Source organism: Barbus barbus (assembly GCF_936440315.1).
Source record: "Barbus barbus genome assembly, chromosome: 39".
NCBI lineage: Eukaryota > Metazoa > Chordata > Actinopteri > Cypriniformes > Cyprinidae > Barbus > Barbus barbus.
In genome coordinates, this window is record NC_136717.1 from 13396703 (window position 1) to 13421696 (window position 24994).

At 37.9% G+C, this 24994-nt stretch overlaps 2 protein-coding genes across 7 annotated transcripts; one reads left to right on the forward strand and one right to left on the reverse strand.

The window, feature by feature from the left end:
• The first annotated feature begins 788 nt into the window (after positions 1-788).
• On the forward strand, positions 789-7327 carry LOC306858697 (protein FAM3C). Of its 2 annotated transcripts, none has more exons than XM_079399346.1 (10): positions 789-853; positions 2488-2549; positions 2783-2887; positions 3065-3091; positions 3620-3743; positions 3911-3969; positions 4080-4130; positions 5307-5391; positions 5479-5605; positions 5711-7327. In XM_079399346.1, the coding sequence occupies exons 2-10, from the start codon at positions 2534-2536 to the stop codon at positions 5798-5800; spliced, it is 684 nt and encodes a 227-aa protein (XP_079255472.1). In that variant the 5' UTR covers positions 789-853; positions 2488-2533; the 3' UTR covers positions 5801-7327. The 2 variants fall into 2 exon arrangements, with proteins under 2 accessions (XP_079255472.1, XP_079255473.1); XM_079399347.1 differs by lacking the exon at positions 789-853 and adding an exon at positions 1115-1193.
• Positions 7328-7572: 245 nt separating this feature from the next.
• LOC306858696 (serine/threonine-protein phosphatase 6 regulatory subunit 2-like) lies at positions 7573-24485 on the reverse strand. 5 transcript variants are annotated; one of them, XM_079399344.1, is made up of 24 exons: positions 24157-24485; positions 21305-21464; positions 20111-20365; positions 18644-18830; positions 18387-18524; positions 17945-18010; positions 17737-17849; positions 17486-17593; positions 17223-17349; positions 16210-16362; positions 15846-16076; positions 15278-15342; positions 15033-15148; positions 14859-14944; positions 13608-13688; positions 13411-13508; positions 13206-13263; positions 12986-13113; positions 12762-12901; positions 12545-12680; positions 12360-12412; positions 11356-11506; positions 10618-10719; positions 7573-10537 (listed from the first exon to the last, which is right to left on the reverse strand). In XM_079399344.1, exons 3-24 carry the CDS (start codon positions 20335-20337, stop codon positions 10489-10491), a joined length of 2613 nt encoding a protein of 870 aa, XP_079255470.1. In that variant the 5' UTR covers positions 20338-20365; positions 21305-21464; positions 24157-24485; the 3' UTR covers positions 7573-10488. The 5 variants fall into 5 exon arrangements, with proteins under 5 accessions (XP_079255470.1, XP_079255467.1, XP_079255468.1 ...); XM_079399341.1 differs by having other exon boundaries at positions 10618-10722; positions 17480-17593; XM_079399342.1 differs by having other exon boundaries at positions 17480-17593; positions 24157-24483.
• Positions 24486-24994: the final 509 nt, after the last annotated feature.

Consider the following 24994-nt stretch of genomic DNA (forward strand, 5'->3'; position numbering starts at 1 on the left):
ATATATATATATATATATATATATATATATATATATATATATATATATATATATATATATATATATATATATATATATATATATATATATATATTTTTTTTTTTTTTTTTTGATAATACAATACCATTACAGACAGATGTCAAATGAAAAAGAGACCAAACATTTGTCTTGGAAAACAAACAAACCGCACACCTCACAAAGGCATACACTCACCTCACACCTCCTCACTAACACACACTCTCACACCTCCTCACTAACACACACTCTCACACCTCCTCACTAACACACTGTACACCAACATGAACCAGACTCTCACACATCTTCACCCATCTGACTCAAACTTCAAGAATATTTAAGCAGTACGGGGTATAGGAAAAAAATAAATAAATCAATTACATTATAAAGTTGGTAGCTTGTCTTAAATCGCATTGCCTAAAGTTTTTCAGTCCATTGCCTATGTGTACATACTATTCAGCCTATAAATTCACATGAAACACTAAAATATTAAGAATTTCTTATTTAAACATTGTTTACTTTAGTTTAACCCAAACATCTTAAAATAATAATAATCTGTCCTTTTGGAATATTTTTGTATAATTTTCTATTCCAAAGTGCTTCAAGTTGAACTACATAGTCTAAAACTAGTATGACTAGTTTTTAACAAACTATGCAAATTATTATTATAAAAAAAAAAAATCCTGAGCAGTGTGGGCGGGTGCCTTATAGGACACGCCCCCAGTTAGGCGTGTCTGTCTCTAACGCACGCACACATCTCTGCACACACGCACGCTCCTCCCCCTCTGGAGAACCCGGATGTTTAGGAGTACTCGGCGTAGTGTCGCCGTGGCACCAGGTTCTTCTTTTTATTATCTTCTTTATTCAATATCAGCCTAAAAGTATATTCGTTGGGTTACATGATTTCTTGAGTTCATATTATATATCTGTTGTAAGGTGTATACTTGATTTTTTATTTATATATTCGCGTCATGCTAACGGCTACTGTCATTACTGTTGACAACTGACACCTTAACTTCACACCAACACAAACACAAACGATTCATTCGCTTCTAGCATCTTTTTCAGACATAATTCGAGGTTTTCAGGATGTATGTGTTTCTTTTACATGTTAGATCTTGAGCTGAAATTAAAGCTAAGAATTTGTGGAATGTTTTATTGGCTCGAGGAAAAAGAAGGTGAAGACTGATACAATCTAAACTTAGGCATGTTCGCATGTGTTAAACCAGCTTTTAAACTTTATTTATTAACGTTATATATTTTCGTTTTCCACCTTTCTATACATGTGAATAGGGTTTGATCAGTATTATTATTTATAATGGCTAATGCTCATGTTGATATATGGAGAGCAGAGTACAATTAAGATGCTGAACACTAGCTTTATACTATATTAGAATCTACTAAAATAGCTGAAAACAGAAATTGTGCACTTTATTCATAAACAATGTAATGCAATCATACATTATTTAATTCTGTGATGTTAAGTTAAACATGGTGAAATGTGAGTGTGTGTGTGTGTGTGAGCGCATGTTTATTAGGACACAAATTTGTATAATGACATGGGTATGACAGAGTTATTACAATAAGAAGGTGGTTTATGAGGACACTGCCTATCTCCCCGTAATTCAAAAGGCTTAAAAAACATACTAAATGGTGTTTTTTTTGAAAATCTAAAAATGCACAAAGTCTCCTGTGAGGGTTAGGTTTAGGTGTAGGGTTTGTGTAGGGCAATAGCACACACAGTTTGTTCAGTATAAAAACCATTACGCCTATGGAGAGTCCCCATAAACCGCAAAAACCAACGTGTGTGTGTGTGTGTGTACTTGTATGCTTAACTGAAAGGATAATTAAGTTACTCTGAATATATAATTAAGCAAATACACGAGGGTCAGAAATGTGAATTATGAATCTGAATCAGCAATTATTGGTCAGTTAGTCAGCCTGGCCATTGTTTCGCTGTGTAATTTTTTAACACACATGTGAGCCTGGACCATAAAACCAGTCATAAGTCGCTGTGTATATTTGTGGAAATAGCCAACGACAATACATTTGTTGGGTCAAATTTATGAATTTTTCTTTTATGACAAAAATCATTAGGATATTAAGTAAAGATCATGTACCATGAAGATATTTTGTGAATTTCCTACAGTTAATATATCTAAACTTAATTTTTGATTCGTAATTTGCATTGCTAAGAACTTCATTTGGACAACTTTAAAGGTGATTTTCTCAGTATTTTGTTTTTTTTGCACCCTCAGTTTCCAGATTTTCAAATAGTTGTATCTCAGCCAAATATTGTCTGATCCTAACAAACCACACATCAATGGAAAGCGTATTTGTTCTTTAAAAAAACTGACCCTTATGACTGGTTTTGTGGCCCAGGGTCACACATGTAGACTATCTTGAGTAAGTATTTTAGCTGGGATATTTAGGAATTCAGGCTGTTGTTGCTGATATCTGATCTCATGCCAGGTGTGTGGATCTCAGTGTGGTGACTGGTGCTTGCAAAGCCGTCAGGATGATGCGAGCAGGAGGTGTGTTCCATGTCTTTCCGTATGAACTCTGCTTAAGATATATTACATGTAATTAACAGCAAATATTTGCTCTTTTGTCAATGACAATATGTTATGATAAAATGTGTAATAGCAGTGCAAAAAAAAAAAGTTTTGCTTTAAGACATTGAAAATTTGCTGTAATCCTAACAATTGTTTTTTGTGCAAAAGTGAATAAAATAGTTGAAACGTAAAAAAGTATTGTTTTTTTACAGGCCTTTTGAAACTGGCAGTGCTGGTTTCTGTATTTTTTTTAGTTGTGTTCCTGGCATTTGAGCTATTAGAAAGCAATATGAATTTTAATTTGGAGAAAGTACTTGGTAAGTTCATGCACGCAGCCCTCTGCAAAACACACAGAACATACCGATCTGAAACTGCACACGTCTATTGTTAGTAAAGTAAAATAATACACTTGTTTGGCAAAGGAATGAGTTCATGTTTTTCAATGTTTGACATGGGACGTTGCTATTTGCTAATCGGCATATGTTTCTCTACAGCACGATACGCACCTGCAGAGACTGTCCGTGAGTACATCGGGGGGTTTTTTATACTACATATGAGAATTGAGGATGGTGAATGAGTTCCTATCTAATCCTTAATTGTAGCTTGAACAAGCTCCTCCTGTATCTTTGCTTAGAACTGTGTAGATCTAAAACGTAACTTGAACCTGTGCAGAAATCAATGATTGGTTAAAGGTGTGCATAGTTAAACTTTCCTGCAATGACATTAAAAGCATGTAGGTGTTAGATTCTTGATAATAGAGACAGAGTTCTATAGTTGTCATATTAGATGTGTTGAGTTGCTGCAAGCTGCCATTTACTTTAGATGAAGTAAGTGTGTTTGGGTGTGATCTTGTTTTTATAACGTCAACCACTTAAGAAGTCTATTGTAGACATAATTCAGTGTGAAGATGCCTGTCTGGTGTATGTGTAAATAATATAAACAATTAATAAATCATGCAGACAGAAGACTAGAACATTGATAATTTTTTTATTTTTCCCCCCTCAAAGAGTTAAGACGTATGTTTATGAATGTATTGATGTTATTTTCAGCCACCAGGCCTCCGCGCCACAAATGCGGCCTTTCTAAATCATGTCCTGAGGACCATTTTGCATTTAAGCTCACCAGTGGAGCAGCCAGCGTTGTCGGCCCGAAAATGTGTTTTCAAGACAATGTGTAGGTTTTACACACATCTCTAATTGCGCAATACTAATGAATAATCACTATAGAAAAATACAAATCTTGACTTTTTTTTATTAGCTGGGGACTTCCTGAATTCAGAGCAAACATGAGCCAAATTTGACTGCTGCTTTTTGAACTCTTTCTTCTTAATCTTTTATCAGATTAATGAGTGGAGTAAAGAACAACGTTGGACGGGGTATAAACATAGCTTTGATCAATGGTATGCCTTCTTTTTTTTTTCAAAACATGTAGATGGTGAAACCTTTTAAACTGAACAGTTACTACATACTGAGAGAAGTTGGACTGCATTAATCCACAGTCTTTTTACAGGCAAGACTGGTGAGCTCACCAAGACTGATTCCTTTGACATGTGGTCTGGAGGTAAATCTGTTTCTAGACCTCATATCTTGTTTCCATTTGCAAATTTTGCATGTGTTGTATTTGCAATGTATTAAAATTCATCTCGGGTGATCACCTTACTAAAGCTATTAGGTACACAGGCTTTTTTGTCCCATTTTTATATACATATTCATATATATTCCGAAATGCATATGAACGCACATTTGTATTATAATGTTGTCCTCTAAAAAAAAGTAGTCATAGAAGAAATGTTTGAGAATTGTGAGTATTAATGGGGTCTCGCCTAACTGAATTTTATTCAACAGTATACTCAAAAATCTTTTGACTGAGAGGCCCCCTGTTATCCAACATTTCAAAGCCCCCATGTTGGCAAATATATTTTAGATAATTCTGCTGTCATGACAAAACTGCTCATTTTCAGAAATTAGGATTGGCAATATATTAAATGAATTAATACGATTGTAAAACTTTAGTATAGGGACTAACTCTCACTATTAACTAGTTGCTTATTAGCATGCCTATTATTAACATATTAGCTATTTATTAGTACTTTAAAGCACGTATTCTGCATGACCATATTCTACATCCCTAATCATACCCAATACCTAAATTTAACAACAACCTTACTAACTATTAACAAGCCACAAATTAGGAGTTTATTGAAGCAAAAGTGGCATTTAATGGTTTGTTAATAGAGAGAATTGGAATTTAAAATAGTGTGACCAAAATTATTTTAGAATTAAAATGAGAATCCTTAAATTCTGTAATTTTAGAATTAAAGGAACTGATATTTATGACAAATGAATTTACATGATAGGATAAGGTTTTTACAAATAAATTTTACTCGCAGATAGAAATTTTCTGATTAAATATATCAAATAAAATTCTTAAATTCATTATTTCTTAAATAAAAATGACAGTTGTCGTTGTGACAGTTGTTAGACAAATGTAAAACTCATTTGGTCTTAAATAATTTAAAATGATCTTGAGGGTTCTAGTGGTTCCCTGCCCCATGGTAGTGTTTTAATTGCATGGCCAGAGACTAATTTTAATACCGGCCGAAAACAGTACCACTGTGTTATGGTTTTATTGTTAAGAGCTTGTTTGTATTTGCAAACTGGACAGGGTAAAGAACTTGAAATTACCTCCTGAGTCGCATTCAAAAGTTAATCTTTTTAAATGTTTATTCTTGTCTAGATGTGAACCAGCTTATTAAATTCTTGAAGGAAATAGAAGATGGAAGCATTGTCATGATGACCACTTTTGATGATCCTGCAACAAAGTGAATCACTTCTCTAAATATTTGGTCAGACTTTTACAGATCTGTCAAGTCTTTTCTATTTAATGTTTTTTTGTTTTTTTTTTAAAGGCTAAACGACGAGGCCAGAAATCTGATAGCAGAATTAGGCAGCTCAAGCATCAGCATACTGGGATTTAGAGATAACTGGGTGTTTGTTGGAGGCAAAGGGATCAAGACAAAGAGCCCCTTTGAGCAGGTAAATTTGCCTTGTGTCTTGTTTTCAGGTCGCAGCCCCTACTAATGAGAGGCCATGTCCTGTTCAGATGTTAAATATCTAATAAACCATCTCTTATGTCTCCAGCACATCAAGAACAATGCAGAGACCAACAAGTATGAAGGCTGGCCAGAGGTTTTGGAGATGGAAGGATGCGTTCCTATAAAACATGAGTAGAATCAACCTCTTACGTTATTTCAGATTATTTAGCATTTTCATGTACAGCCTGGAGAAGGTTAAAGAGTTCAAAATTTAACATATCGTGCCATGTTGCATTGTTCGATTAGCATTGACAATGATGCAAGTGAGAGAAAAATATAGACTTTAAATTTGTTGTTGGACTTCCTGTATTTTGAATCTTGCCATTAGTGCTCCTGAGCACTATTTCTGCTCTATTCCTGTATTTATTTGACAGGGTTCCCTCTACTTTTGACCAGTGAGTTTCCATGACTTTTCTTCCAATTGTCCATGATCACTAAATGGATTGCACTCATAAAGACCAATATGTAGCCAGGTCAATATTTTAGTTGAAAATCGCTATAAAAATGTATATTCACCATGGAAATATCCACAACTTCATTAATTGTTGTGAATTGTCCAGTCCTGGAGTTCACAATTTTAAAATTCCATGCCTGTGGGAGATCTGATTTGTAGGGTTTGTTTTAATAAGTGGCCCATAAACAGAAAGTTGTTTGTTTTTTATGCCATTTGTGAGGTTTCAGTGTCATAAGGAAAAGAGAGCTATTGAATCAGATGATTTACTGCATGTTTTCTTGCCTACTATTTTTTTTTTTTTTTTTTTCCTCACAAAAAATAAATGGAGGGTTTGCGCTCATATTTATCACTGCACTATGACACTGTAAATGCTGATCATACTGGATTGGAGTTAAATGGTTGAGGGCTGCTGTCACCGAAATTTATTTCTTTACGGTAATATTTACTTTTCTACTGGCAAAGGTATTTTGACTGCTGGACTTTATTCCTGAAGGTAAATAACGAAGAATCTTGTTTTAAATCCTTGAATTTAAAACCTCCCCTTATTTCTGGTGTGTGATGGGTTGAGTTATTGATTTGTGTTGGTTTTTGACCTTCTACTGTTTTCAGCTTTATGCCATTTATCCTTAGCTTTTGGGAATGTTGTTACATATGGGAAGTTCAAAAATGTTCAAAGATCTCCATCTGTTTTTTTGTTGATAGTCTGTGTGGTTTCTGCACATTCTGAGTTTAAGCGGTATGTTTTGCAGCTGTTAGTTTTTATAGCAAGCAATAACAATATCATACAATATAACTGCTTTTATTCCTAATTGTGCCTTCTGCAGTATCCATAATGTGCTTTTCAACCAGGTAGTAAAATGTCCCATAGTTAAGTAATTATAATTCAAAACTAATGATTTCTACTTGTTCACTTCATAATTCCCTGCACAATTTTAACTAAATACTGTGAAGCCGTGGATTGAAACCCATTTCTTTTGTAAGAAAATCAGTTGCGTGCCTTATTTACGTTATTTTTAGTTTTGTGTGAAATCATTGATGTTGCATGTGGCCTTAACGTGTAAAGCTGTTTTAAGTATTTCTTTTAGTCTAAATTAAATTTAAATCGAGTAAATTGTGTGATTGCTGAGTCTTTAGTAATGGCTGTAAGTTTTTTTTTTTTTTTTGTAAATTTCATATTAAAACGAAACTGAGCAAATGGTTGTTGCTTTCATTCCTGGGTTTTGTCTTACCTCTGTTTAGATCAAGGCTGAGAACCCCCCAGAATAACCCTAGCATCTGTTCTGCCTCATCAAAGCATGATGCACACATCCAAAATGGCACATGTGTTTATAAAGGAGTTTGTAGATTCTTGGAAGGCGTCCATTCAGCTCTCATTGGCCAAAGAACAGACCAGAGAAGGTTTCAAAGCACACAGCTGCACAAGAAAGGGATGGTAAACTTCACTCTGCCATCTTAACTGATGAAAAACATTTCTCTCAATAGCAGATTTATTCCGTTCTGAAAATATCAAAATATATAGGTACTGATATAGGCAACAATATAATGTACAGACCCAGTCTATACAAATGTCAATGTGCTGAGAACTACCTTTTTATGCCATCAATGAATACCTTATATTCTGACAAACTCGTCTCAATATACTAATTCTCTAAGTGCTCTGAAACATGGTAATTCATTTATCCTGCAGCATGTGCCCTTCCCTTCAACTACTCAAATCCAGCATCGTTATTATGGCATGGAAATATATAACCACTATTTACAAGTGCATAAAATACATCCATGAAATCCAATTAAGGTCATTGTATTCGAGGGAGAGATCTGTAGGGAGCTTGTACAGCTGTACAAAACTATTCCAGGTTCGATACTATTAGTTACCAAAGCTCTTTCAGTTTCTAATAAACAAAATGAACGTTAACGCTGTTATTTAAGACAAGTTCTGGTACAACTCCTTGTTTTTCAATGGGACTAACTTACTGTCCCTTTTGTTCGTTACTTGCCAAAAAGTTGTTTTTACCTAAAAAAACAAATACGCGAACTTTAAATAAGGATATATTAAAATTATATTACCTGAATTATGTATTTTTGCTACAAAGGATAACGTAGATACAAGATGGCGCCATTTACGTTCTCGTTCAGTTACAGTTACCCGTATGAGCGTGCTTATATACGGCGATTGGCCAATCAGAATCAAGAATTCCACAGGGGCGCATATTAATGGTTTTATCAACACAACATCTAAAGCTATACTTTAAAAATAGAAAGTGTAAGAAAAAAATTCCAGAGCAGTCTCTTAAAGCTTTCACGGTAAGTGGATGACTTGCTTGTACAACCTAAGGAACGAGCCAAAATTATGTTCGGTTGTAATAGAATCGAACCCGGAACGTTCTCATTAGAATTCAAATAAACGTTTGGCTGCTTTTGAAAATAATACAAGCATCATCTGTTAAATATCTATAGCTGTGTAACTGAGACTTCTCTTGGGAAAATAAACGAATACAAAGCTTCAATCTCCCAACTCAGCTGTAAATGTACAGAAACAGTCCAGACACAGTAACAGAATTGAACAGAGCAATATTTTGGTTGCTGAAGATCACATAAATTAGAATCTCTACAATATGTAAAATAATATTGGTTAAAGTTAAAAATAAGATTTTTTAACAGTTAAAGAAAAAAGGCAAATACATACTTTTGGCTTTGGAAACAAACCTATTTGAACATGTCATAGATATAAGAAGCAGTCAATGGAGGATTTAAACACTCCAGATGCAAAGATCATGAAGAGCAAGAGAAAAAAATACACGGTGTTCCAATGCATGATGGGAGAGACCAGGTCTCCATACTAACACCTCAATAAGTGCAAAATAAATAATGCAATATCCCAATCCTGTAATCCAACAGATTTGGTACCATAGTAAGCTTGCAGAGATATGATACGTGAAATGTGATAGCCAAAAAAATTCCCGCAAGAAAAAATAATCACATGACGTTCAGGATGAAATATTAAAAGAGGTGGATCTTGGCATTTCCAACGTGAGCTACTGGAAGGTTCTGAGACGAGTCTGAAAAGTCTTTCTGACAGCATATAACAAGAGTTCCGGTAAAAAAAACAAAAACTGATGATGCATAACACTGTCCTGTGGAGTATTTCATACGTGATATTATACTACGGAATTGGGGCAAATTGTCTTGGACTCTGGGGAAGAAAATCATGTGCGGCATTGGCGCTGGACAGGGAAAGAAATTGTGGGGGGTGGTTCTCTCGAGACCAGCTGACATTTAAAAACAGAAAAAAAAAAAAGCCTGTTTGCTTTGAGGCAAACCCTTCTGTCCTTTAACAGGAACAAATCTGAAGAATTTGTAACTTAAGGCAAGGTTATTACGATTACTTAAGCATTTTGCTTTAAACCCATGATTAAATTTTTGGAAAGCTTGAGCATAAAATGAAGAAAATTAGAAACTGTTTAGGTGACCTGAGGGGTGAGGGAAAGAAACTGAAAAAAAGTAATTCAATACAATCAGAAGGTCTTGACTAACTAACTAGAACATTGTCGGAAAAAAACTGCTTGTATATGCTTGATAAATAATGTTTTGCATGCAATGAAAAAGTCCAAAAAATTCAAAGAGGCACACTCCCACCACTAATGTATAGTTTCCGAATGAGTCAAATTTAAATTAATTGACTAAACATTACTGCACAGGTGCCGACGTGGACACCGCGTCATACAAATCTGCCTCAAAGCACTTCAGAACATTCAAATACATGATTTAATAAGATTAGGCCATAATAATGTGTTTAAAAAAATCTTAAAAGTGAACTTGGCAAGGCGGTGACCTGTGCAGAAATGTGTCAAGCATTACAGAACAATTCAGTTGTGCTTCAACATACAGTAAATTGGTGCAGAGGCTGTTGTCAGGCAACAAGGCTTTCGATTTTGCATGAGGATGTTCAAGACGTTATGCCGTGAAGGATGAGCCTGTGCTTTCCAATTAGGACCTTCACATCCCTGTTTTCTACCATCCAAGGTTGCGAGCGAAAAAAAAACTAATCCAGAAAAATTAAGGGAGGGACACAAACCGAGGAAAAAAGAAGTCCTGACAGATCTTGTAATCACACGGTCACTGCTACATTTAAAACTGTGCATATCTCATACAAAGTTGAAAGGATTAAAAGACTAACACCTCTGAGCACTGTACTGGTTACTGGTTTGTGTTACATGCCCCTGGCTTCCTCCTCCAATTATGGGCTGATTGGCAGTATCCAGGACCAATAACATGGCAGCATTCTTTATTTAAACACCAAAAGTGGTATTGAGGTTTGGGGGTTCAGAATGGAAGAGGCGGAGAGTGGGTCGGACTCCTATCCAGAGCCTTCAGACCGGTCCGTTAGGCGTAATCTCAGCTGAAGCAGGGGCCTCGACTCTGTAGAAGCATAAGAGAGAGTAAGAGACAGCGCTTTTTATCTCTCATATAATATCTGGTTAATACACATTCACATTTACCTAGTCTCTGTCACAGTGGTAGCATCTGACTCTTCTGTAGATGCTGAAGACTCACTATTGTCTGTGATGCTGAGCTTCTCCAGAGCTTCAGTAGGCACCTCGCTGCTGAGAAAAGAGTGCAAGAGAGCAGCACAAACATTTAACACTAAATACTTCCATGTCTTTACAGAGTCAAAATTGCTTTCACAATTACGACACTGAAAGTGTCTTTTCATCATTAAATAGTTTAAAACTTGGTTGAATCAACTGGACAAGGCATTCTAAAGGTGCCGTCAACATTAGCAAATTTTTGTGGGCCAAAAAAACATCCACTGTCAATAGCGATGAAGCATCGCAACAAAGTCACTTTCAAAACAAGCAGCTTTCTGCTGGTCAAGAGCAAATTCCCAATCAATTTGAACCCCGCAAAATTTTTCACCCTCACGTGAAATTTCCAATTGCGTGAATTCCTATTGAAATGACTGCATTTTGTCTGTGAAAAATTCCCAAAGTATGGTAAATGTGACCTTAAGTCAATAACTTTGATATAGGGAAGTGTCCGAATGGGATTCACTTTTCAGTCTGGTCTGTCATATTTCTCTTCCCTTAGAGAGCATAACTAAACAATCATCACGGTACAGGTCTTCTGTCATTGTTTAAAAATGGGGATATTATTCCCTTCCTGAAGTCATGAGAATCTTTTTTTCTGGAACTACATTAAATCACTAATGCTGCTATTTCTTCGCAACGTGTTCTTACCTCGAGGGTGCTGTCGTCTGGTTGGTGAGTGTTTTAGGGGAACCCTCTGTCTTATTTTCACCAGGGTCCTCTTCACTGTCTGAGGCCACCAGAGGGGCTTTTTGCCCAGGACTTCCTTCCCACGCTCCTGTAGCCGAACCACTGCCAGCCGCTGCAAAATAAATACAAATAAATAAAAAAAATAAAAATTAAGGGTCTAAACGACAAAAAGTCAACCCTCTTCTTAGGGTTTTTTCTAGTGTTTTCCATATTACTGCACCATACCATTGCCATGTAAATGTACGTGGTCATGCATTAATGTTAGGGCTGCACAATTAATCAAATTTCTAATCGCAAGTACGATTATGGATGCCACGATTACATAATCGTTCAAAGTTGCGATTACAAAAATAAATAAACAATTAAAAATGCCCACTTGCATTATTCTGTGTGCTTAAGAGGTGTTTGCAGCGCAGGGTTTAACAAACTCAAACACACTGGATAAAATAAATTGTCTAACTGATAGTCGCTGTCTTTTTTTGTATAAAGAAGAAACCAAACCAATGTATAGTTGACATTTGAGGCTCAATGCTATAGAAAACCAATAAAAGTTCAGGAAGAGTGTTTTCAGCCTTTTTTTAAATATATATTTTATATAAAAATATGGCATGCAGCTTCAAACAATGGCATAAATCTGTTCAAAATAATCGTTATTAATAATCACAATTACAATCTCTAGGGAATAATCAACAATTATGATTTTTGTCAATCGTGCAGCCCTAATTAATGTTTTGGAGTTTCTGATGTCAAGGAATTTATGTATTTCTGAATAGGAAGTTGTGTGTTCTAAATGTTTTCACAATACTGAAAAGATCAAGAAAAATGTGATTCCCCATGATATTACCACTTTAAACATTTCATCAGGCAAATTTAAGACAGAAAACTGTCTACTGGTGGTCGACTACTTCCCACGTTGAGTATTAACAGAGTTAATATTCAGACAGACTCAAACACAGCATACTCACAATCCTTCTCTTGACCTTGTTGAGGTTGTCCTTCGGTCTGGCTGGACTCTGTGCTGTAATGTAAAAGTCAATGGATCAGCACTGATAAAGGTATTCCCCTAATTCAAACACAGCCCAACCAATATTACCTCACTTTAACAAACACTCCAAAACAGTGTCATAAGTAGCACTATGCAACTCTTTACCTGCTGAAAGGCTGGAACTCAGTGAAGGATGCCCAGCTTGTGTCCTGCGAACCCTCACCTCCATGCTGAGGGGAGCTACCCCAGGAGCTAGAGGAGCTCACCTCTGACTCGCCAAAACTCGCTGTCCAGCCTGGATCTGTACACAAGCACAAAGAACGTTCAATAAACAAATTCATCTGAAAGATTCAGAGTTGTGGGGTGATGTTATAGCACTCACTTTGAGTCTGAGCTGCTGCAGACTGCTGAGGACTGACCTCTTCCTCAACATCCTCTTCCTCAGAGGCCGACCCGCTGCCTCCACCCCCATTCCTCACTGCACTCTTGGGTGAACTATCTGAAGAAAGAGACACCCCGAACCTGGAAAGAATAAACAGAGATTGTGAATTCAATAAACAAAACAGGAGAATTTATTTCCTCAAGCATATCATCTATGTGCTTTACCTCGATCTGGATTTAATTTGTGTTGCATAGTTTATTTCTTTTTCATCCCAAATATCCTCCTCTTCCTCACAGTCATCGAACTGCTGGATTTTTTCTTTACAACACGCCTCAAAAGCTGCAGCATTGGCCTAAAGGAGCACAACAATCCGTATAATGCATCAAAACACTTACAGCAGGGCTAAGTGATCATTTGAATAATGGACAGTTTTCAGACACTTACACTATGATCATCTGCATCTATATTGAAGTTAATTTCAGCAATTCGATCGAATGCAGCACTGCAAGATTGAAAGAGGTCTCTCAAAAATCACACTGACAATCTTTACCACAGAAACATATCAGTGCATGTCTCTGCAGCATTCTGATACATGGAAATACTTATCACTGGATCGGAGCATTTATACATGTACGTCTTCAGCACTCACTTGATATTTTCATCATGTTCACTAAACTCCTCATCATTAAAACCAAACTGATCCACAAAGTTGGCGGTCATCTGCTGAATCTGGTAATCAGAGAACGCCTGAAAGCAAAAAAAACAAAAACAAACTTAAATGCTATCCAATCAGCTTTAAGGAGCTTAAAGCAGACTCATGCTGGCTATGTATTTGTTGCTTCTTACCTGTTGGATGGACAAATCATTGGGGAAGGGGCTCTCCATGTCATCATCTTCACTAGATGAGTGTAAGTTATGGGTGCTCACCTGGAACACAGGATAAGAGCCAATCAGAAACCAGCATCAAACTATTTAACATGCTCTGAATGAAAATGAAAGTGACAAAAAAGACATTAAATAGTGTTCACAACGAACTGTGATAACTGGTTTCCACTACAGTATAGGTTTTAAAGCAATTTTGGTCAAAATCGCGTTTGGTCTCATACTGTATCGCGTATCTGGTCAGTGTGTGCACTTGCTTGGCCATTTTTAGTGATTAATAGGAAAGTGGGTTCAAGCGCCAGCAGAAGGCAGTGTAATGAAATAGTCTTTAAGAGAAGCAGTCTATCAGCGGAAGTTAAAATCAGCTCGTAAGTGTATTTACTTGTCTCAGTGTTTAGCGCCGTTGCTAGGAAACGCTTATTTTGTTTACTATGTTGAGAGTTGCTGAAATCGCGTTTGGTCTCATACTGTATCTTGTCAGTGTGTGCACTTTCTTGGCCATTTTTAGTGATTAATAGGAAAGTGGGTTCAGCTGAATTGTAGTAGAGATTTGTTAGATAGGTATAAAAAAGGTTATTATACCGCAGCAGCCCTCGTGTGAAGCCCTCTTAGTGTGAAGACCAAAGAGTGTAAAGACCAAAGAGTGTAAAGACCAAAGAGTGTAAAGACCAAAGAGTGTAAAGACCAAAGAGTGTAAAGACCAAAGAGTGTAAAGACCAAAGAGTGTAAAGACCAAAGAGTGTAAAGACCATTGACTCTACCAGGCTAGGACACCGGCAAAGGATATAAGTATCACTTTTTATTTTTTTCCTTTATATGTTTACTATTGAAATGTTGTTGTTGTTGTATGCATTTGTCAATTTTATTTAATTTCTGTATTTTCTTAAATGGGTGGGAATATTTAGTATTTACAGAGTGTTAACTTTTAGTTTTATTAACTTTTTCTTATTTGTAAGTCGCTTTGGATAAAAGCGTCTGCTAAATGACTAAAAGTAAAGTAAAAGTAATTTTGACCAATTAGGGAGTGATGTTCTTTTTATGAAGAAAATAAAGAAGCACTAAGCATCTCTGAAATATTTACGGTTATAATCTATTGCAATGAAACATATCTTGAAAGGGAAAAAACCCACGATCATTACATTAACTATTTAAATATCTTATCCAGTATTATTCATCCGTCCAATGCAATGAAATGTGTGTAAATGCTATCCTCACCAAATCCACTGTGTTTCTCCTGTTGGTCTCTCTCAGAGTCTCACCCACAAAACTCTCCCAGCGGCCTCTGCAGTCTTCTGGCAGCTCTGTGGAAATACAAGTGATTATGATCTCATCTCAGGCATCATCAGATCATAAACTCTCTGGCTCTTTTGACATTCCTGCACAACAAACCTTTAATTAGGTCATTAATTTGAGAGTGAGCCAGCCCTTTCTCCAGGTTTTGAACCACAGTGTTTGCAATTCTTGTCAGGTGACCCATGTTTCCCCTTCGCCTTCCTCCTTCAGCCCTGGAGATTAAGGTAGAGAAACTACAATCAGCCAACATACTGACGACATGATGGATATCAAGATGAGCTTCATGGGACTATCGCACATGCTTATAAATCAATGACAACAAAGAGATGAGAGGCTCTTACTGAATTTTATCATTTTCCTCCCATGCATCCAGAATCCTTTGCACTAGTCGGCAATGCTGGAAGAGCTGAGGAAAGCAAACCGCCAGATATTGAGAATAATGAACAAAAAGGAAATACAAAAGTGTGTAGAAAAAAGGCAGTCAAAAAAGGAGAAATAACAAAGAATATGCAGCAGACAATACTGACACACCTCTATCTCAACAAACCACATGACTTGAGATATCAATCAAGGTGGGGGATGAACCAGAGGTCATTACTTGAAGTCGGTCAGTGGTTTGTTCAAATCCCTGAAGCAAAGTGTGTGCAATACATTACCGTTCAAAAGTTTGGGGTCAGTTAGATTTTTTTTCATGAATAGAACAGCATTTATTTGATTTTGTTTTGTATAATTATTCATGTTTTTACTGTCACTTTTGATCAATTTTATGCATCCTTGCTAAATAGTACTTATTTCTTAAAAAAAAAAAAAACCGACTGACCCAAACCTTTGAACAGTCAATATAAAAATATGCACCTAAAGCAAGCGGTCATGATCAAAAACAGATACGAACTAAAGCAGATGACCTACATTGGCAACAAGAGCATCTTGAATGGGCGTGTTTGCTGGGTCTGAGGTGCTGTTCTGGCTAGGTGTTCCCTCCTCCGCTTGGCTGCCTGTGCCTGTAGCTGGTCTCTCCTCGTGGTTCTGCAGACCTGGGTTCTGGAGGTCCGCATGGACTGAGTGGTTCAGGATGGATGCCACACACAGCTCCACTTGCAAGTGCAAAAAATTATTCCAGGTGTATTTAAAGAATAAATCCTGCAACCAGAGAGAGGTGGAGAGGGGACGCGAGGAGGAGAGAAAAAAAATTATGAAAAACAAGATCACCCGCCAACAGCCAGCTCATAGTGTTGAGTCTGCGATATTCGATGTGTGTGCGAAAGTGATTTACCAACAGCAGGTCCATGGTGTTGAGTCTGCAGATCTCTTGGCAGATGCTGAGGTCGCAAGTCTGCAGCAGAGAAGCCACCAGTCTGGCCACATGAAGGCGAGCGCTCCCCAGGGGCTGCTCCAGAACGCCCACTGTCGTGAGTATTGCACTTCTCTGTTACACAACAAGTGGCGGGAGATTGACACATTGTTAGAGGGCTGTCACTCTCAGCATTGCACAGTAATTGCTGAGACAGAAGTTCTGCTCCAGAACTTAGTGTGCTGCCAACAAAGACTGACGCACTTTACGGCATCATTAAAATGATGCTCCTGAAGGTTGTTCCACAAAATTAAGCAGCAATATGTTACCTACAAAGACTTAATAAAGTCACAATGAAAACGAAGTAGCTACTGATTGTTTCTTTCGTATTGCAATGTACATACAAGTGCAACAGATTATCGAAAAAAGGAAAAAAATGTAGGGCAAGGAACTTGGTTCGGCCCATCGGTTGCTGACTGGATTTTGAGATATGGGCATTGCACCCAAAAATTAATGCGAGCTTGCAATCGATTGTGAAGAGGAGTGGTTTAGACAGAGAAGTCGGTCATTCCACAGAAAGAGGACATTAGGACATTTTGATTAAAATTTTCAAAAAATTATGAAAAAAAAAAACAAAATTGGCATGGATGAATCATTTGACTTAAGATCAATAACATGCATTTTTCATACCGACTTTCCGTCAAACATTTGGGTGAGGCATGTATTTTGATGCCTAATGAAGTATATTAGCTTAGAAACACACTAACTCATTTAAGTTTCTCAATGAGCTTCTAGTGAAGAGCGACACCGATGTAGAGTTTTCCAAATCAGTCACCTATGAGGTTTTACTTTAGTTATCCACACAGCAAGGCAGCTTAAGTTTGGATAGAGAGCAACAATCTTTAGCTTAACATACAAAAAAACTAGTTCAAAAGCCCTGAGATGACATTTAAGCCCATATGGAGTTGCTTGTGAGTGTGTGTGCATGCTGGTACCGTAGGAGGGTTCAGTAGGAGCTGCTGGAAGTCCTTTAGATGAGGCTCAATAGCACGTAAAATACTGCTGTTGACAGTGTAAGACCTTTCACATCCCTGAGAATACAGGTCCATCAGACCCTCCAGCCTAACAACATCAGACACAGAGATAACAGAAGGTCAAAGAAGGATTTAAAAAAAAAAGAGGAAGAACAGCAAGCATCCAAGCATTGCTGTTTATTTTAGGATTAATTAGGCACTGTAATGGATGAACTCACCCTGACCTTCGTGACTCCAGTAATGTAAGAAGCACTTGCGTTCCATTGACGATAGACGCTTCAGTCCTTTCCCCTTCAAACATGTTCTTCAAAAGCTCCGCCACATTCTCTTGTCTACAAAGACATAAACAAATGGATGAGATACAAAAACAGCCTTTTTGTACAAAAACAGCAGTCTTTACAGAGTGTGTAAATTTTTACACATGGCCCACTATTTTACATGACTGTGATCTTAGCTAATCAGATTAGGCACTTACGACTCCAGGACAGCGAGTAAGGGGTCTGGTTCGGTGACCTCTGAAAGCTGATTGGCCTGGTCTCGACTAAGTCGAATGATGTCACAAAGAGTCTGGGATGCATTAGATTGTCTCTGCAGAACAACAAGAATGTCCTTTTTTAACTTCCATAACTGAAATCATGTGGGCTGGGGTTGAAAAGTTCAGCAGAGTGAGGGATATTTTGTACCTCTTCATCTCTCCCTGTGTGCATGAGCTCTGTGAGTCTCTGGATGAGTCTCTCCTCATTCAGCCACTGCAAATACATTCATTCACAGACTAGAATCACAGCCCCGTAATGATGAGTGAGTATTCAGCCAGGACTTGGAGGATAACAGTCAGGCTAAATGCAGGTCAATGTCTCATACAGGCAACTAAATCACTTATTAATGTTCTTTAAAGGCATAATTTCTACAAATGGTTCAGGCTCCTAGAGGTAGATCAATGTAAAATGCTTTTGAATAAGATTAACCATCATATAACCCCCAAATTCACTTGTAGAGTCAACAACACATGGACTCATTGGCACAGTGCATGTTACTGCATTTAGATATAGCTCAACAGAACACAGTTTATAAGTGCCTCTTTAAATCTGTGCATTCTCATTTATATATAAATATTAGTGTGCTTACATTGAGGACCTCCATCCTCAAGGGGGCAGGCTCTACACAGCTGATGAGGCGCAGCAAAAGGTCCATCATGGCCGAGGCATCAATGTGATTCAGCACCAGACTGATAAAGTTGTGTTTTTTCCTTAGGAAAGAGATTACCTGCATGTGCAATGACAGACAACTTACTAACTAGACATATCAAACAAATAACCCCCCTAATTTTCTTTGTGCCATGTGGTGTGTTCATATTCTGAGTTGTGTGGATCAGGTGTGCGTACCTGGTCTGTTTTACGTGCAATCAAGTTCCCAATGGTTTTGCTGAAGAAGGACGCCAGCAGGGGATTAAGTGGTGGCTCCTGCTCCAGAAAGTGGTAGAGCTTTTCCAAAAGGGATTCATCTCCACCCAGCTTATCATTGATAAGAGCCACATCAGAGGTCAGGAGCTCACAAGCTATGTTTGGAAACCTAGATAAGCAAAACAAAACGTCTATATTCGTTACAAGTAACGTGACAACACAATCAAACAGCAAATGCAACAGGCCAAAAAAAGGTCTATGGTGACTTGGCCTTTAGCATTACAAACTAAGCCACTTTCTAAGGGTCCAATGAGGGCATTTCAAAACTAACAAAGTTGCTCTGTAGCACAACGTATCTTCTGTTACTCAGATAGCACTAAAGTAAATACTGGTCAACTCAGTGGTGCAGTGTTGTCTGAGCCACAAGAGAAGGTAATAATCTCTGCGGCAGTACATTATATTCTACTGTAGGATTCTGCATTTGACAAAAATATCACCAAGCAAAAAATCTGGATCAGTACTGCTAGGAACATATTTCACTCAATGTAATAACATTTCACAATACGTGGAGAGAAAAGACATTTTGAGTGATTCCGCTTGCTCATTTCAAGACAAATGATTCTGCCTCCTACACACAGAGAACCAAATGATTAGTTTTAAATTAACTCTAATGTCTTTCTCTCTCTCTAACCATATGGTCCCAACAGAGAGCGCTTAAACTGTTAGATTTCAACCCTTCAGAACATGAGTTTTTCATATATTTTGTTATAACAGCACAACCCTCACAAACAAAGCAACTCTGATTTAAAACATAAAAGTAGCAGAGCACAAGAGTTTACACATCACCGTTCAGCTCACTAATTTCTATTTTCCTGTTCCTCTTCCTTCATTTGTCAAATTAACTCCACTTCTCTGCACTTCTACATCTTCACTGTCAGTTTTATAGCCCTCCCGTAACCAGGAGCTCCAGACATGCAGGGCTACCAGTGAACAACACATGTCCTACCATCATAATTTAGCAATTCTTAGTACCAGTCGGAATACTTTTTACTGCCAGCCATATTTACATCTAGGCTACAAGTTAATTGCTGTGAATGAACATTAAAAGTGCAGTCACATTAGCAAAATTTGGGAAAATTTCTCAAGTAAAAATGTACACCGTTTATTGTCAATAGTGTAGCAATGTATAAAGCCCAGCTCTTAAACCAAGCAGCTTTTTTTTGGTCAACAAATCAAACACATGCAAAATCTGCCCTGGGAACTTTTTCCCTCTTGTGCAAAACTCTAAATTGTGCAGTTTCCTATTTTGCTCATGAAATTTTGCCGGCCAACAGTAAATGTAGCTAAAGACACCCTGTCCCAAACTCAAGCAATTGGCTGAGCCAATGTTGCAGTGTCTGGTTGGTCAAAACTAGCAAAATATGGTACAAAGATGTGTTTCTGTCTTACTTGAAGCGAGTTTTCTCCTCAAGGTCAGCAGGGGGCTCCTCCGTAATAAGGGTGACCAGCTCCTGCATACAGTGATCCTTGGAGAGGAAGAGCAGGAGCTTGCGGTTCTGTGCTTTGCACTCCTGCAAGACATCCTCCTCTTCCATCAACTCTCTCAGAGTCACTCCCTCTCGATCCAGCAGCTGGTCGATATGGGAGGTGTTGTTCAGGTCAAACTTCCAGAACATGATGGCTGCTGCAGCAGGAAGCCAAAGCCTAAAGAGAAGACTTGAATGTGAGGAGAAATATCTATTGCAGAGAAGGTGATCCTAGACTGAGACTGCGATAAACACAATGAAAAAATCCAATGCACTGAACGAAATGTAGACATGGAGAATTGCCAATTTTTGACTAAATGTACCCTTTTATATCTGCGTAAATATGTAATTACGTTTTTCTGAGTAATTATGATGAAGCACAATTTTGTATACACAATTTTGTGTTTTCAGACATTTTTAAGAATCCTGTTAATGAAACAAGAGCTATTGTTATACTTTTATTTACAGTTAGATTATTTAAAAATATTAGTAATAATTTATTAATTTAAATGCTTTTTAAATGATCTTGAATGCCCCTTGGAAGTTTGCTGAAGCCCCCTAGTGGGCCCCGGCCCCCTGGTTGAGAACAACTGATATAAAGTGTTCCATAATGGTTAGGGAGTTGTCTTAAAAAGCAGCTGTCTATGTAGGCACTCGGCAGCCTAATAGGTTTTGGAACAAAGCTATAGAATGAGTGCGAGGGGGAGGAAAAATAGCAATGGAAAGCAGAACTAACAGATGAAAGAGAATCTGGAGAACAGACGAACAAGGAAGGGGACATAAATAATTGATGGACCTTTAATGCATCCAACTAACACATCCCACTCAAAACAAAACATGAGGCAACTGGAACATGAAGAGCAACTTTCCTTCTTTCAGTACTGATTGAAATCACCTGGGCTGTGAAGATATTCTAACAACTCTGGTCATGAACAAAGCAGACCTTTCCCACAAGATGACTGATACCCACACACCCCCCCCTGGACGATACATTTCACACAGCCTGATAGGCTTTGCTTGCTCAAAGAGATGTGAGCTGTTAGTTAGCCTATATAAAAGACTCTTCAGGAATTCGAGCTCTGGAACATTAATAGCATTTGTTAAATAAATATTTTACCAGCTGATGAAACGTGTGAATCCTTAGTTACACCTCCTCCACAGGCAGACAGGCATTTGAGTGGCAGAATGCAGACAGCACAGAATGACCTAGCATTAATCTGCATGAGGTCCACTTCCCACCAGGCCTTCCTCGATTACACGCCTCAGACGGACTGACACTGGGGAAAAGAAACAAGAAAATGCAAACCCTTCAAAAATAATGCAGGCATAGGGTGAAAAACACTTTAAATCAATGTAAAAAATCATGCAAAGGGTATAATACATCAACAATGTATAAAACACATTACATCATATAGTCTAGGAACCTTGGAGCTAGGAAACGCACAACAGACTGTGGAAGACTAAAATCAGAACTATGGAAGGTCTCGTGAACTGAAAATGCAGTGTACAAACGTCATGTCCTTATCAACAGTGAACAAATGCAACAACACTCTCTTCCTCAAATTTACCCTTATACTGACTCTCTAGCAGACATACAAACAGTTATTTTAAGCATTTGCTTAAACAGCACTACAGTGGTTTGTACAACAAATAAATACGAGTCTTGAGATCAGACTTCAAGCATTAAAGGAACATTTCACCCAAAAATTAAAATATGCTGAATATGTACTCACCTTCAGGCCATCCAAGATGTAGACGAGTTTGTTTCTTCATCAGAACAGATTTGTAGAAATTTAGCATTACATTACTTGCTCATTAGTGCATCCTTTACAGTGAATGTGTGTCGTCAGAATGAGTCCAAACAGCTGATAAATAATCACAATAATCCACACAACTCCAGTCCATCAATTAACGTCTTGCGAAAAGCTGCACGTTTGTAATAAACAAATCCATCTTTAAGAATTGGTAAGTTCCAACCATTTCTTCCACCATAATACATAATTTTGCTTTCTCCAGCCAAAAAGTGATTTTGTCTGAATCAAGAGAGAAATATGCACAGATAAGCACTGTTTCGAAAACAGTCCTAAACATGGTGGTTTCTGATGTGAGAGGACAACAGGGGATGGAGTTTTTCCACTGGAAGAAGAGTTATTATGGACTCGTATTTTGGACATAAGTGACAGTTTAAAGTTAAAATGGCTTAATGATGGATTTGCTTCTTACAAACATGGAACTTTTCACTTCACAAGACATTAATTGATCGACTGGACTATGGACTGGTCTATTTTTATCAGCTGTTTGGACTCATATTCTGACGGCACCCATCCAAGGCAAAGGATCCATTGGTGAACAAGTGATGTAATAAATTTCTCAAAACCTTTTCCAACAAAGAAACTCTTTTATGTCTTGGATGGCCTGAGGGTCCATTTTCAGCAAATTTTCATTTTTGGGGGTGAACTTATGCAGTCACATTTACTATTGTTTGGTGAATTTTTGCGGGCAAAATGCAGTAATATTTCCATGAGGACAAACAATTTCCCCATGCAGATTTCGCAAGAGGTTCAAGTTTAAGATTTACCGCATTGACCAACATATAGTGAACTGAAAAAAGCTTCCTTCTACTTCATCACTACATTATTAACTACAGACAATGGACCTCTTTTGCCTGCAAAATTTCACTGAAATGTTGAAGTTTAGACCAAATACTAGGAAGTTAAAACAAAAGGTGCAACTAGACGCACTTTCTTCCTAAATGAAAGGCGCACCTACTCCACATCTCGTGCGCATATGGCACACTCAAAACAGCAGCTGGTAACAGCTTCCTTGAGCACTACATACTCATCTGATGACAAACGCCACAGAGAACACATACCGGAAATAATATCTATCATTGATCTGGAGCTGTGCAAGCTGAAGCACTTCTTTCATTTTTTTAAATAAGTGGCCAAAAAAAATAGACAAAGGGACGTGTTTCCTTCTTTTCTGTGGACATGACTGTGTGCACATGCAGAGCTTACTGCGACAATAACAAGCAGAGAACTCCCCAGTGAACTCTGCACAGGAAAGCAAATGTCTCTGCTCTACAATTAATCAAAAATAGTAACAGGCATTTGCACACAATATAAGCTGCCACACACAGCAGACACGAGCGGGGATGTTGCATGAGATCTCTGACAGCAGCTGAGGTCAAATAAGCTGGCATTGATTGCACAACTGTCCAGAAGCTGCCTACTTAGGAAGTTGATCCAGCAACTTGTCCTGACCCCTGGACCCCCAGAGGGGGTGTTCCTGCATTACAAAACTACAAATGAGACTGCATTCGTCATACTGAACGACCGTGTTTTACAATTCAATAGTTAAATAGCTGGAGAGGATGAACTAACTTATGAATTAATCTTGTGGCTGCTAATGAGAACATGATTTGAATCAAATGTTTATAACAGACGTCAATAACATTCCAGAGCGTTTTTCACACCTTATAAAGCCAGGACGGGTAAAGAAGACGTACTACCAGTATATTCACACACAGGACAATGGATTTAAATGCAGAATAACAGTTTCAGCAGAAAATCTCGCCGACTGCATGTTTACAACTGGGCCCCGCTAGCAACCGTTAGCATAAGCGGCTAACATTAGCGACAAAACTGGTTTCCGTATTTTCAAAACAACCCCAAACTCGACCGAAACAACTCAAATAAACATTCATTTATAGCTCAAACCGGGTTACTAGAGATACAAAGCGTTATTTAACGCTAAAGAATGGGGTGTTTTCGGTTTGTTCGCTAGCTCGTCTGGCTAACTTCAGCTGAATCTCTATCTTACAGAAGTTTCTTCCGATCTGAAGAGAATAAAAACGACACATTTTCTAAGCGAAACATTTTGAAACAAGCATGGTTTGGCGTGAGACAGAGAGGGTCGGCCCCAGCAATGCTACCTGCGCATGTAAACAGGCTGTGCTTGTACGCTTACCCCCTCTGTGAGTGTCTTCCGACGGGCTGCTGCTGCCCCGCGCGCGCTCTGTGAAACCCCGCAGCTGCCACGAGACCGTTTTCCTCTCAACTATCTGCCCATAGCGCGAGCCATCGTCCTCACTGAAGTTGCTTTTCTGCTCCTTCTTATCGATAAATAAATTTTTACACAATTATTCTTCTCCTAGTCCCTACGCAGAGTTATATCGGCCGCTCACGCGCAAGGCGAGGGACAGGGGGATCGGAAAATAAAAATCGTTCATATGTTTGTGTTCAAAATGGCGAAACTCTGTCCCAGACGCGCGCGTGCGCGTGCTGTCAGATCACTGTGCCTGCGCATCGAGTGCGCGCTTCCCCTCGTTCATTCCACTAGCCTTGACAAGAAACTGGAGTTTGCTGTCATATTTTTATTAAAATAAACTTGGTCAATGCGTTAAACAATTGATAATATCAAGTTTTTCTATTGATTTCTTTTCCAGGCACAGTCTATTTAAATAACCTTAGAAGAAACAACATGAAAATCTAAAGAGTAACGCACAAAATAACAAGCATTACTGAAACACGTTTGACGGGCTTTGTACTATATTAATACCAAGTCATTCATTTAATTTGGGATTATCCTTTTTGGAGTAATGTTAATGCGTGTCCATTTTCAACTGACTTTATCTTATCGACATATTCTGTTTTTTTGTGGTTTGTTGGTTGGTTCTTATGGCTATATATTAATGGGAAAAAATACATTCATAAATGTAAATTCACAACCGTCACTTTAATGTCTTTAAGCAAGAATTGTTATTTATTTATTTTTATTTTTCATTTCAATTTTTAATTTCTTTATT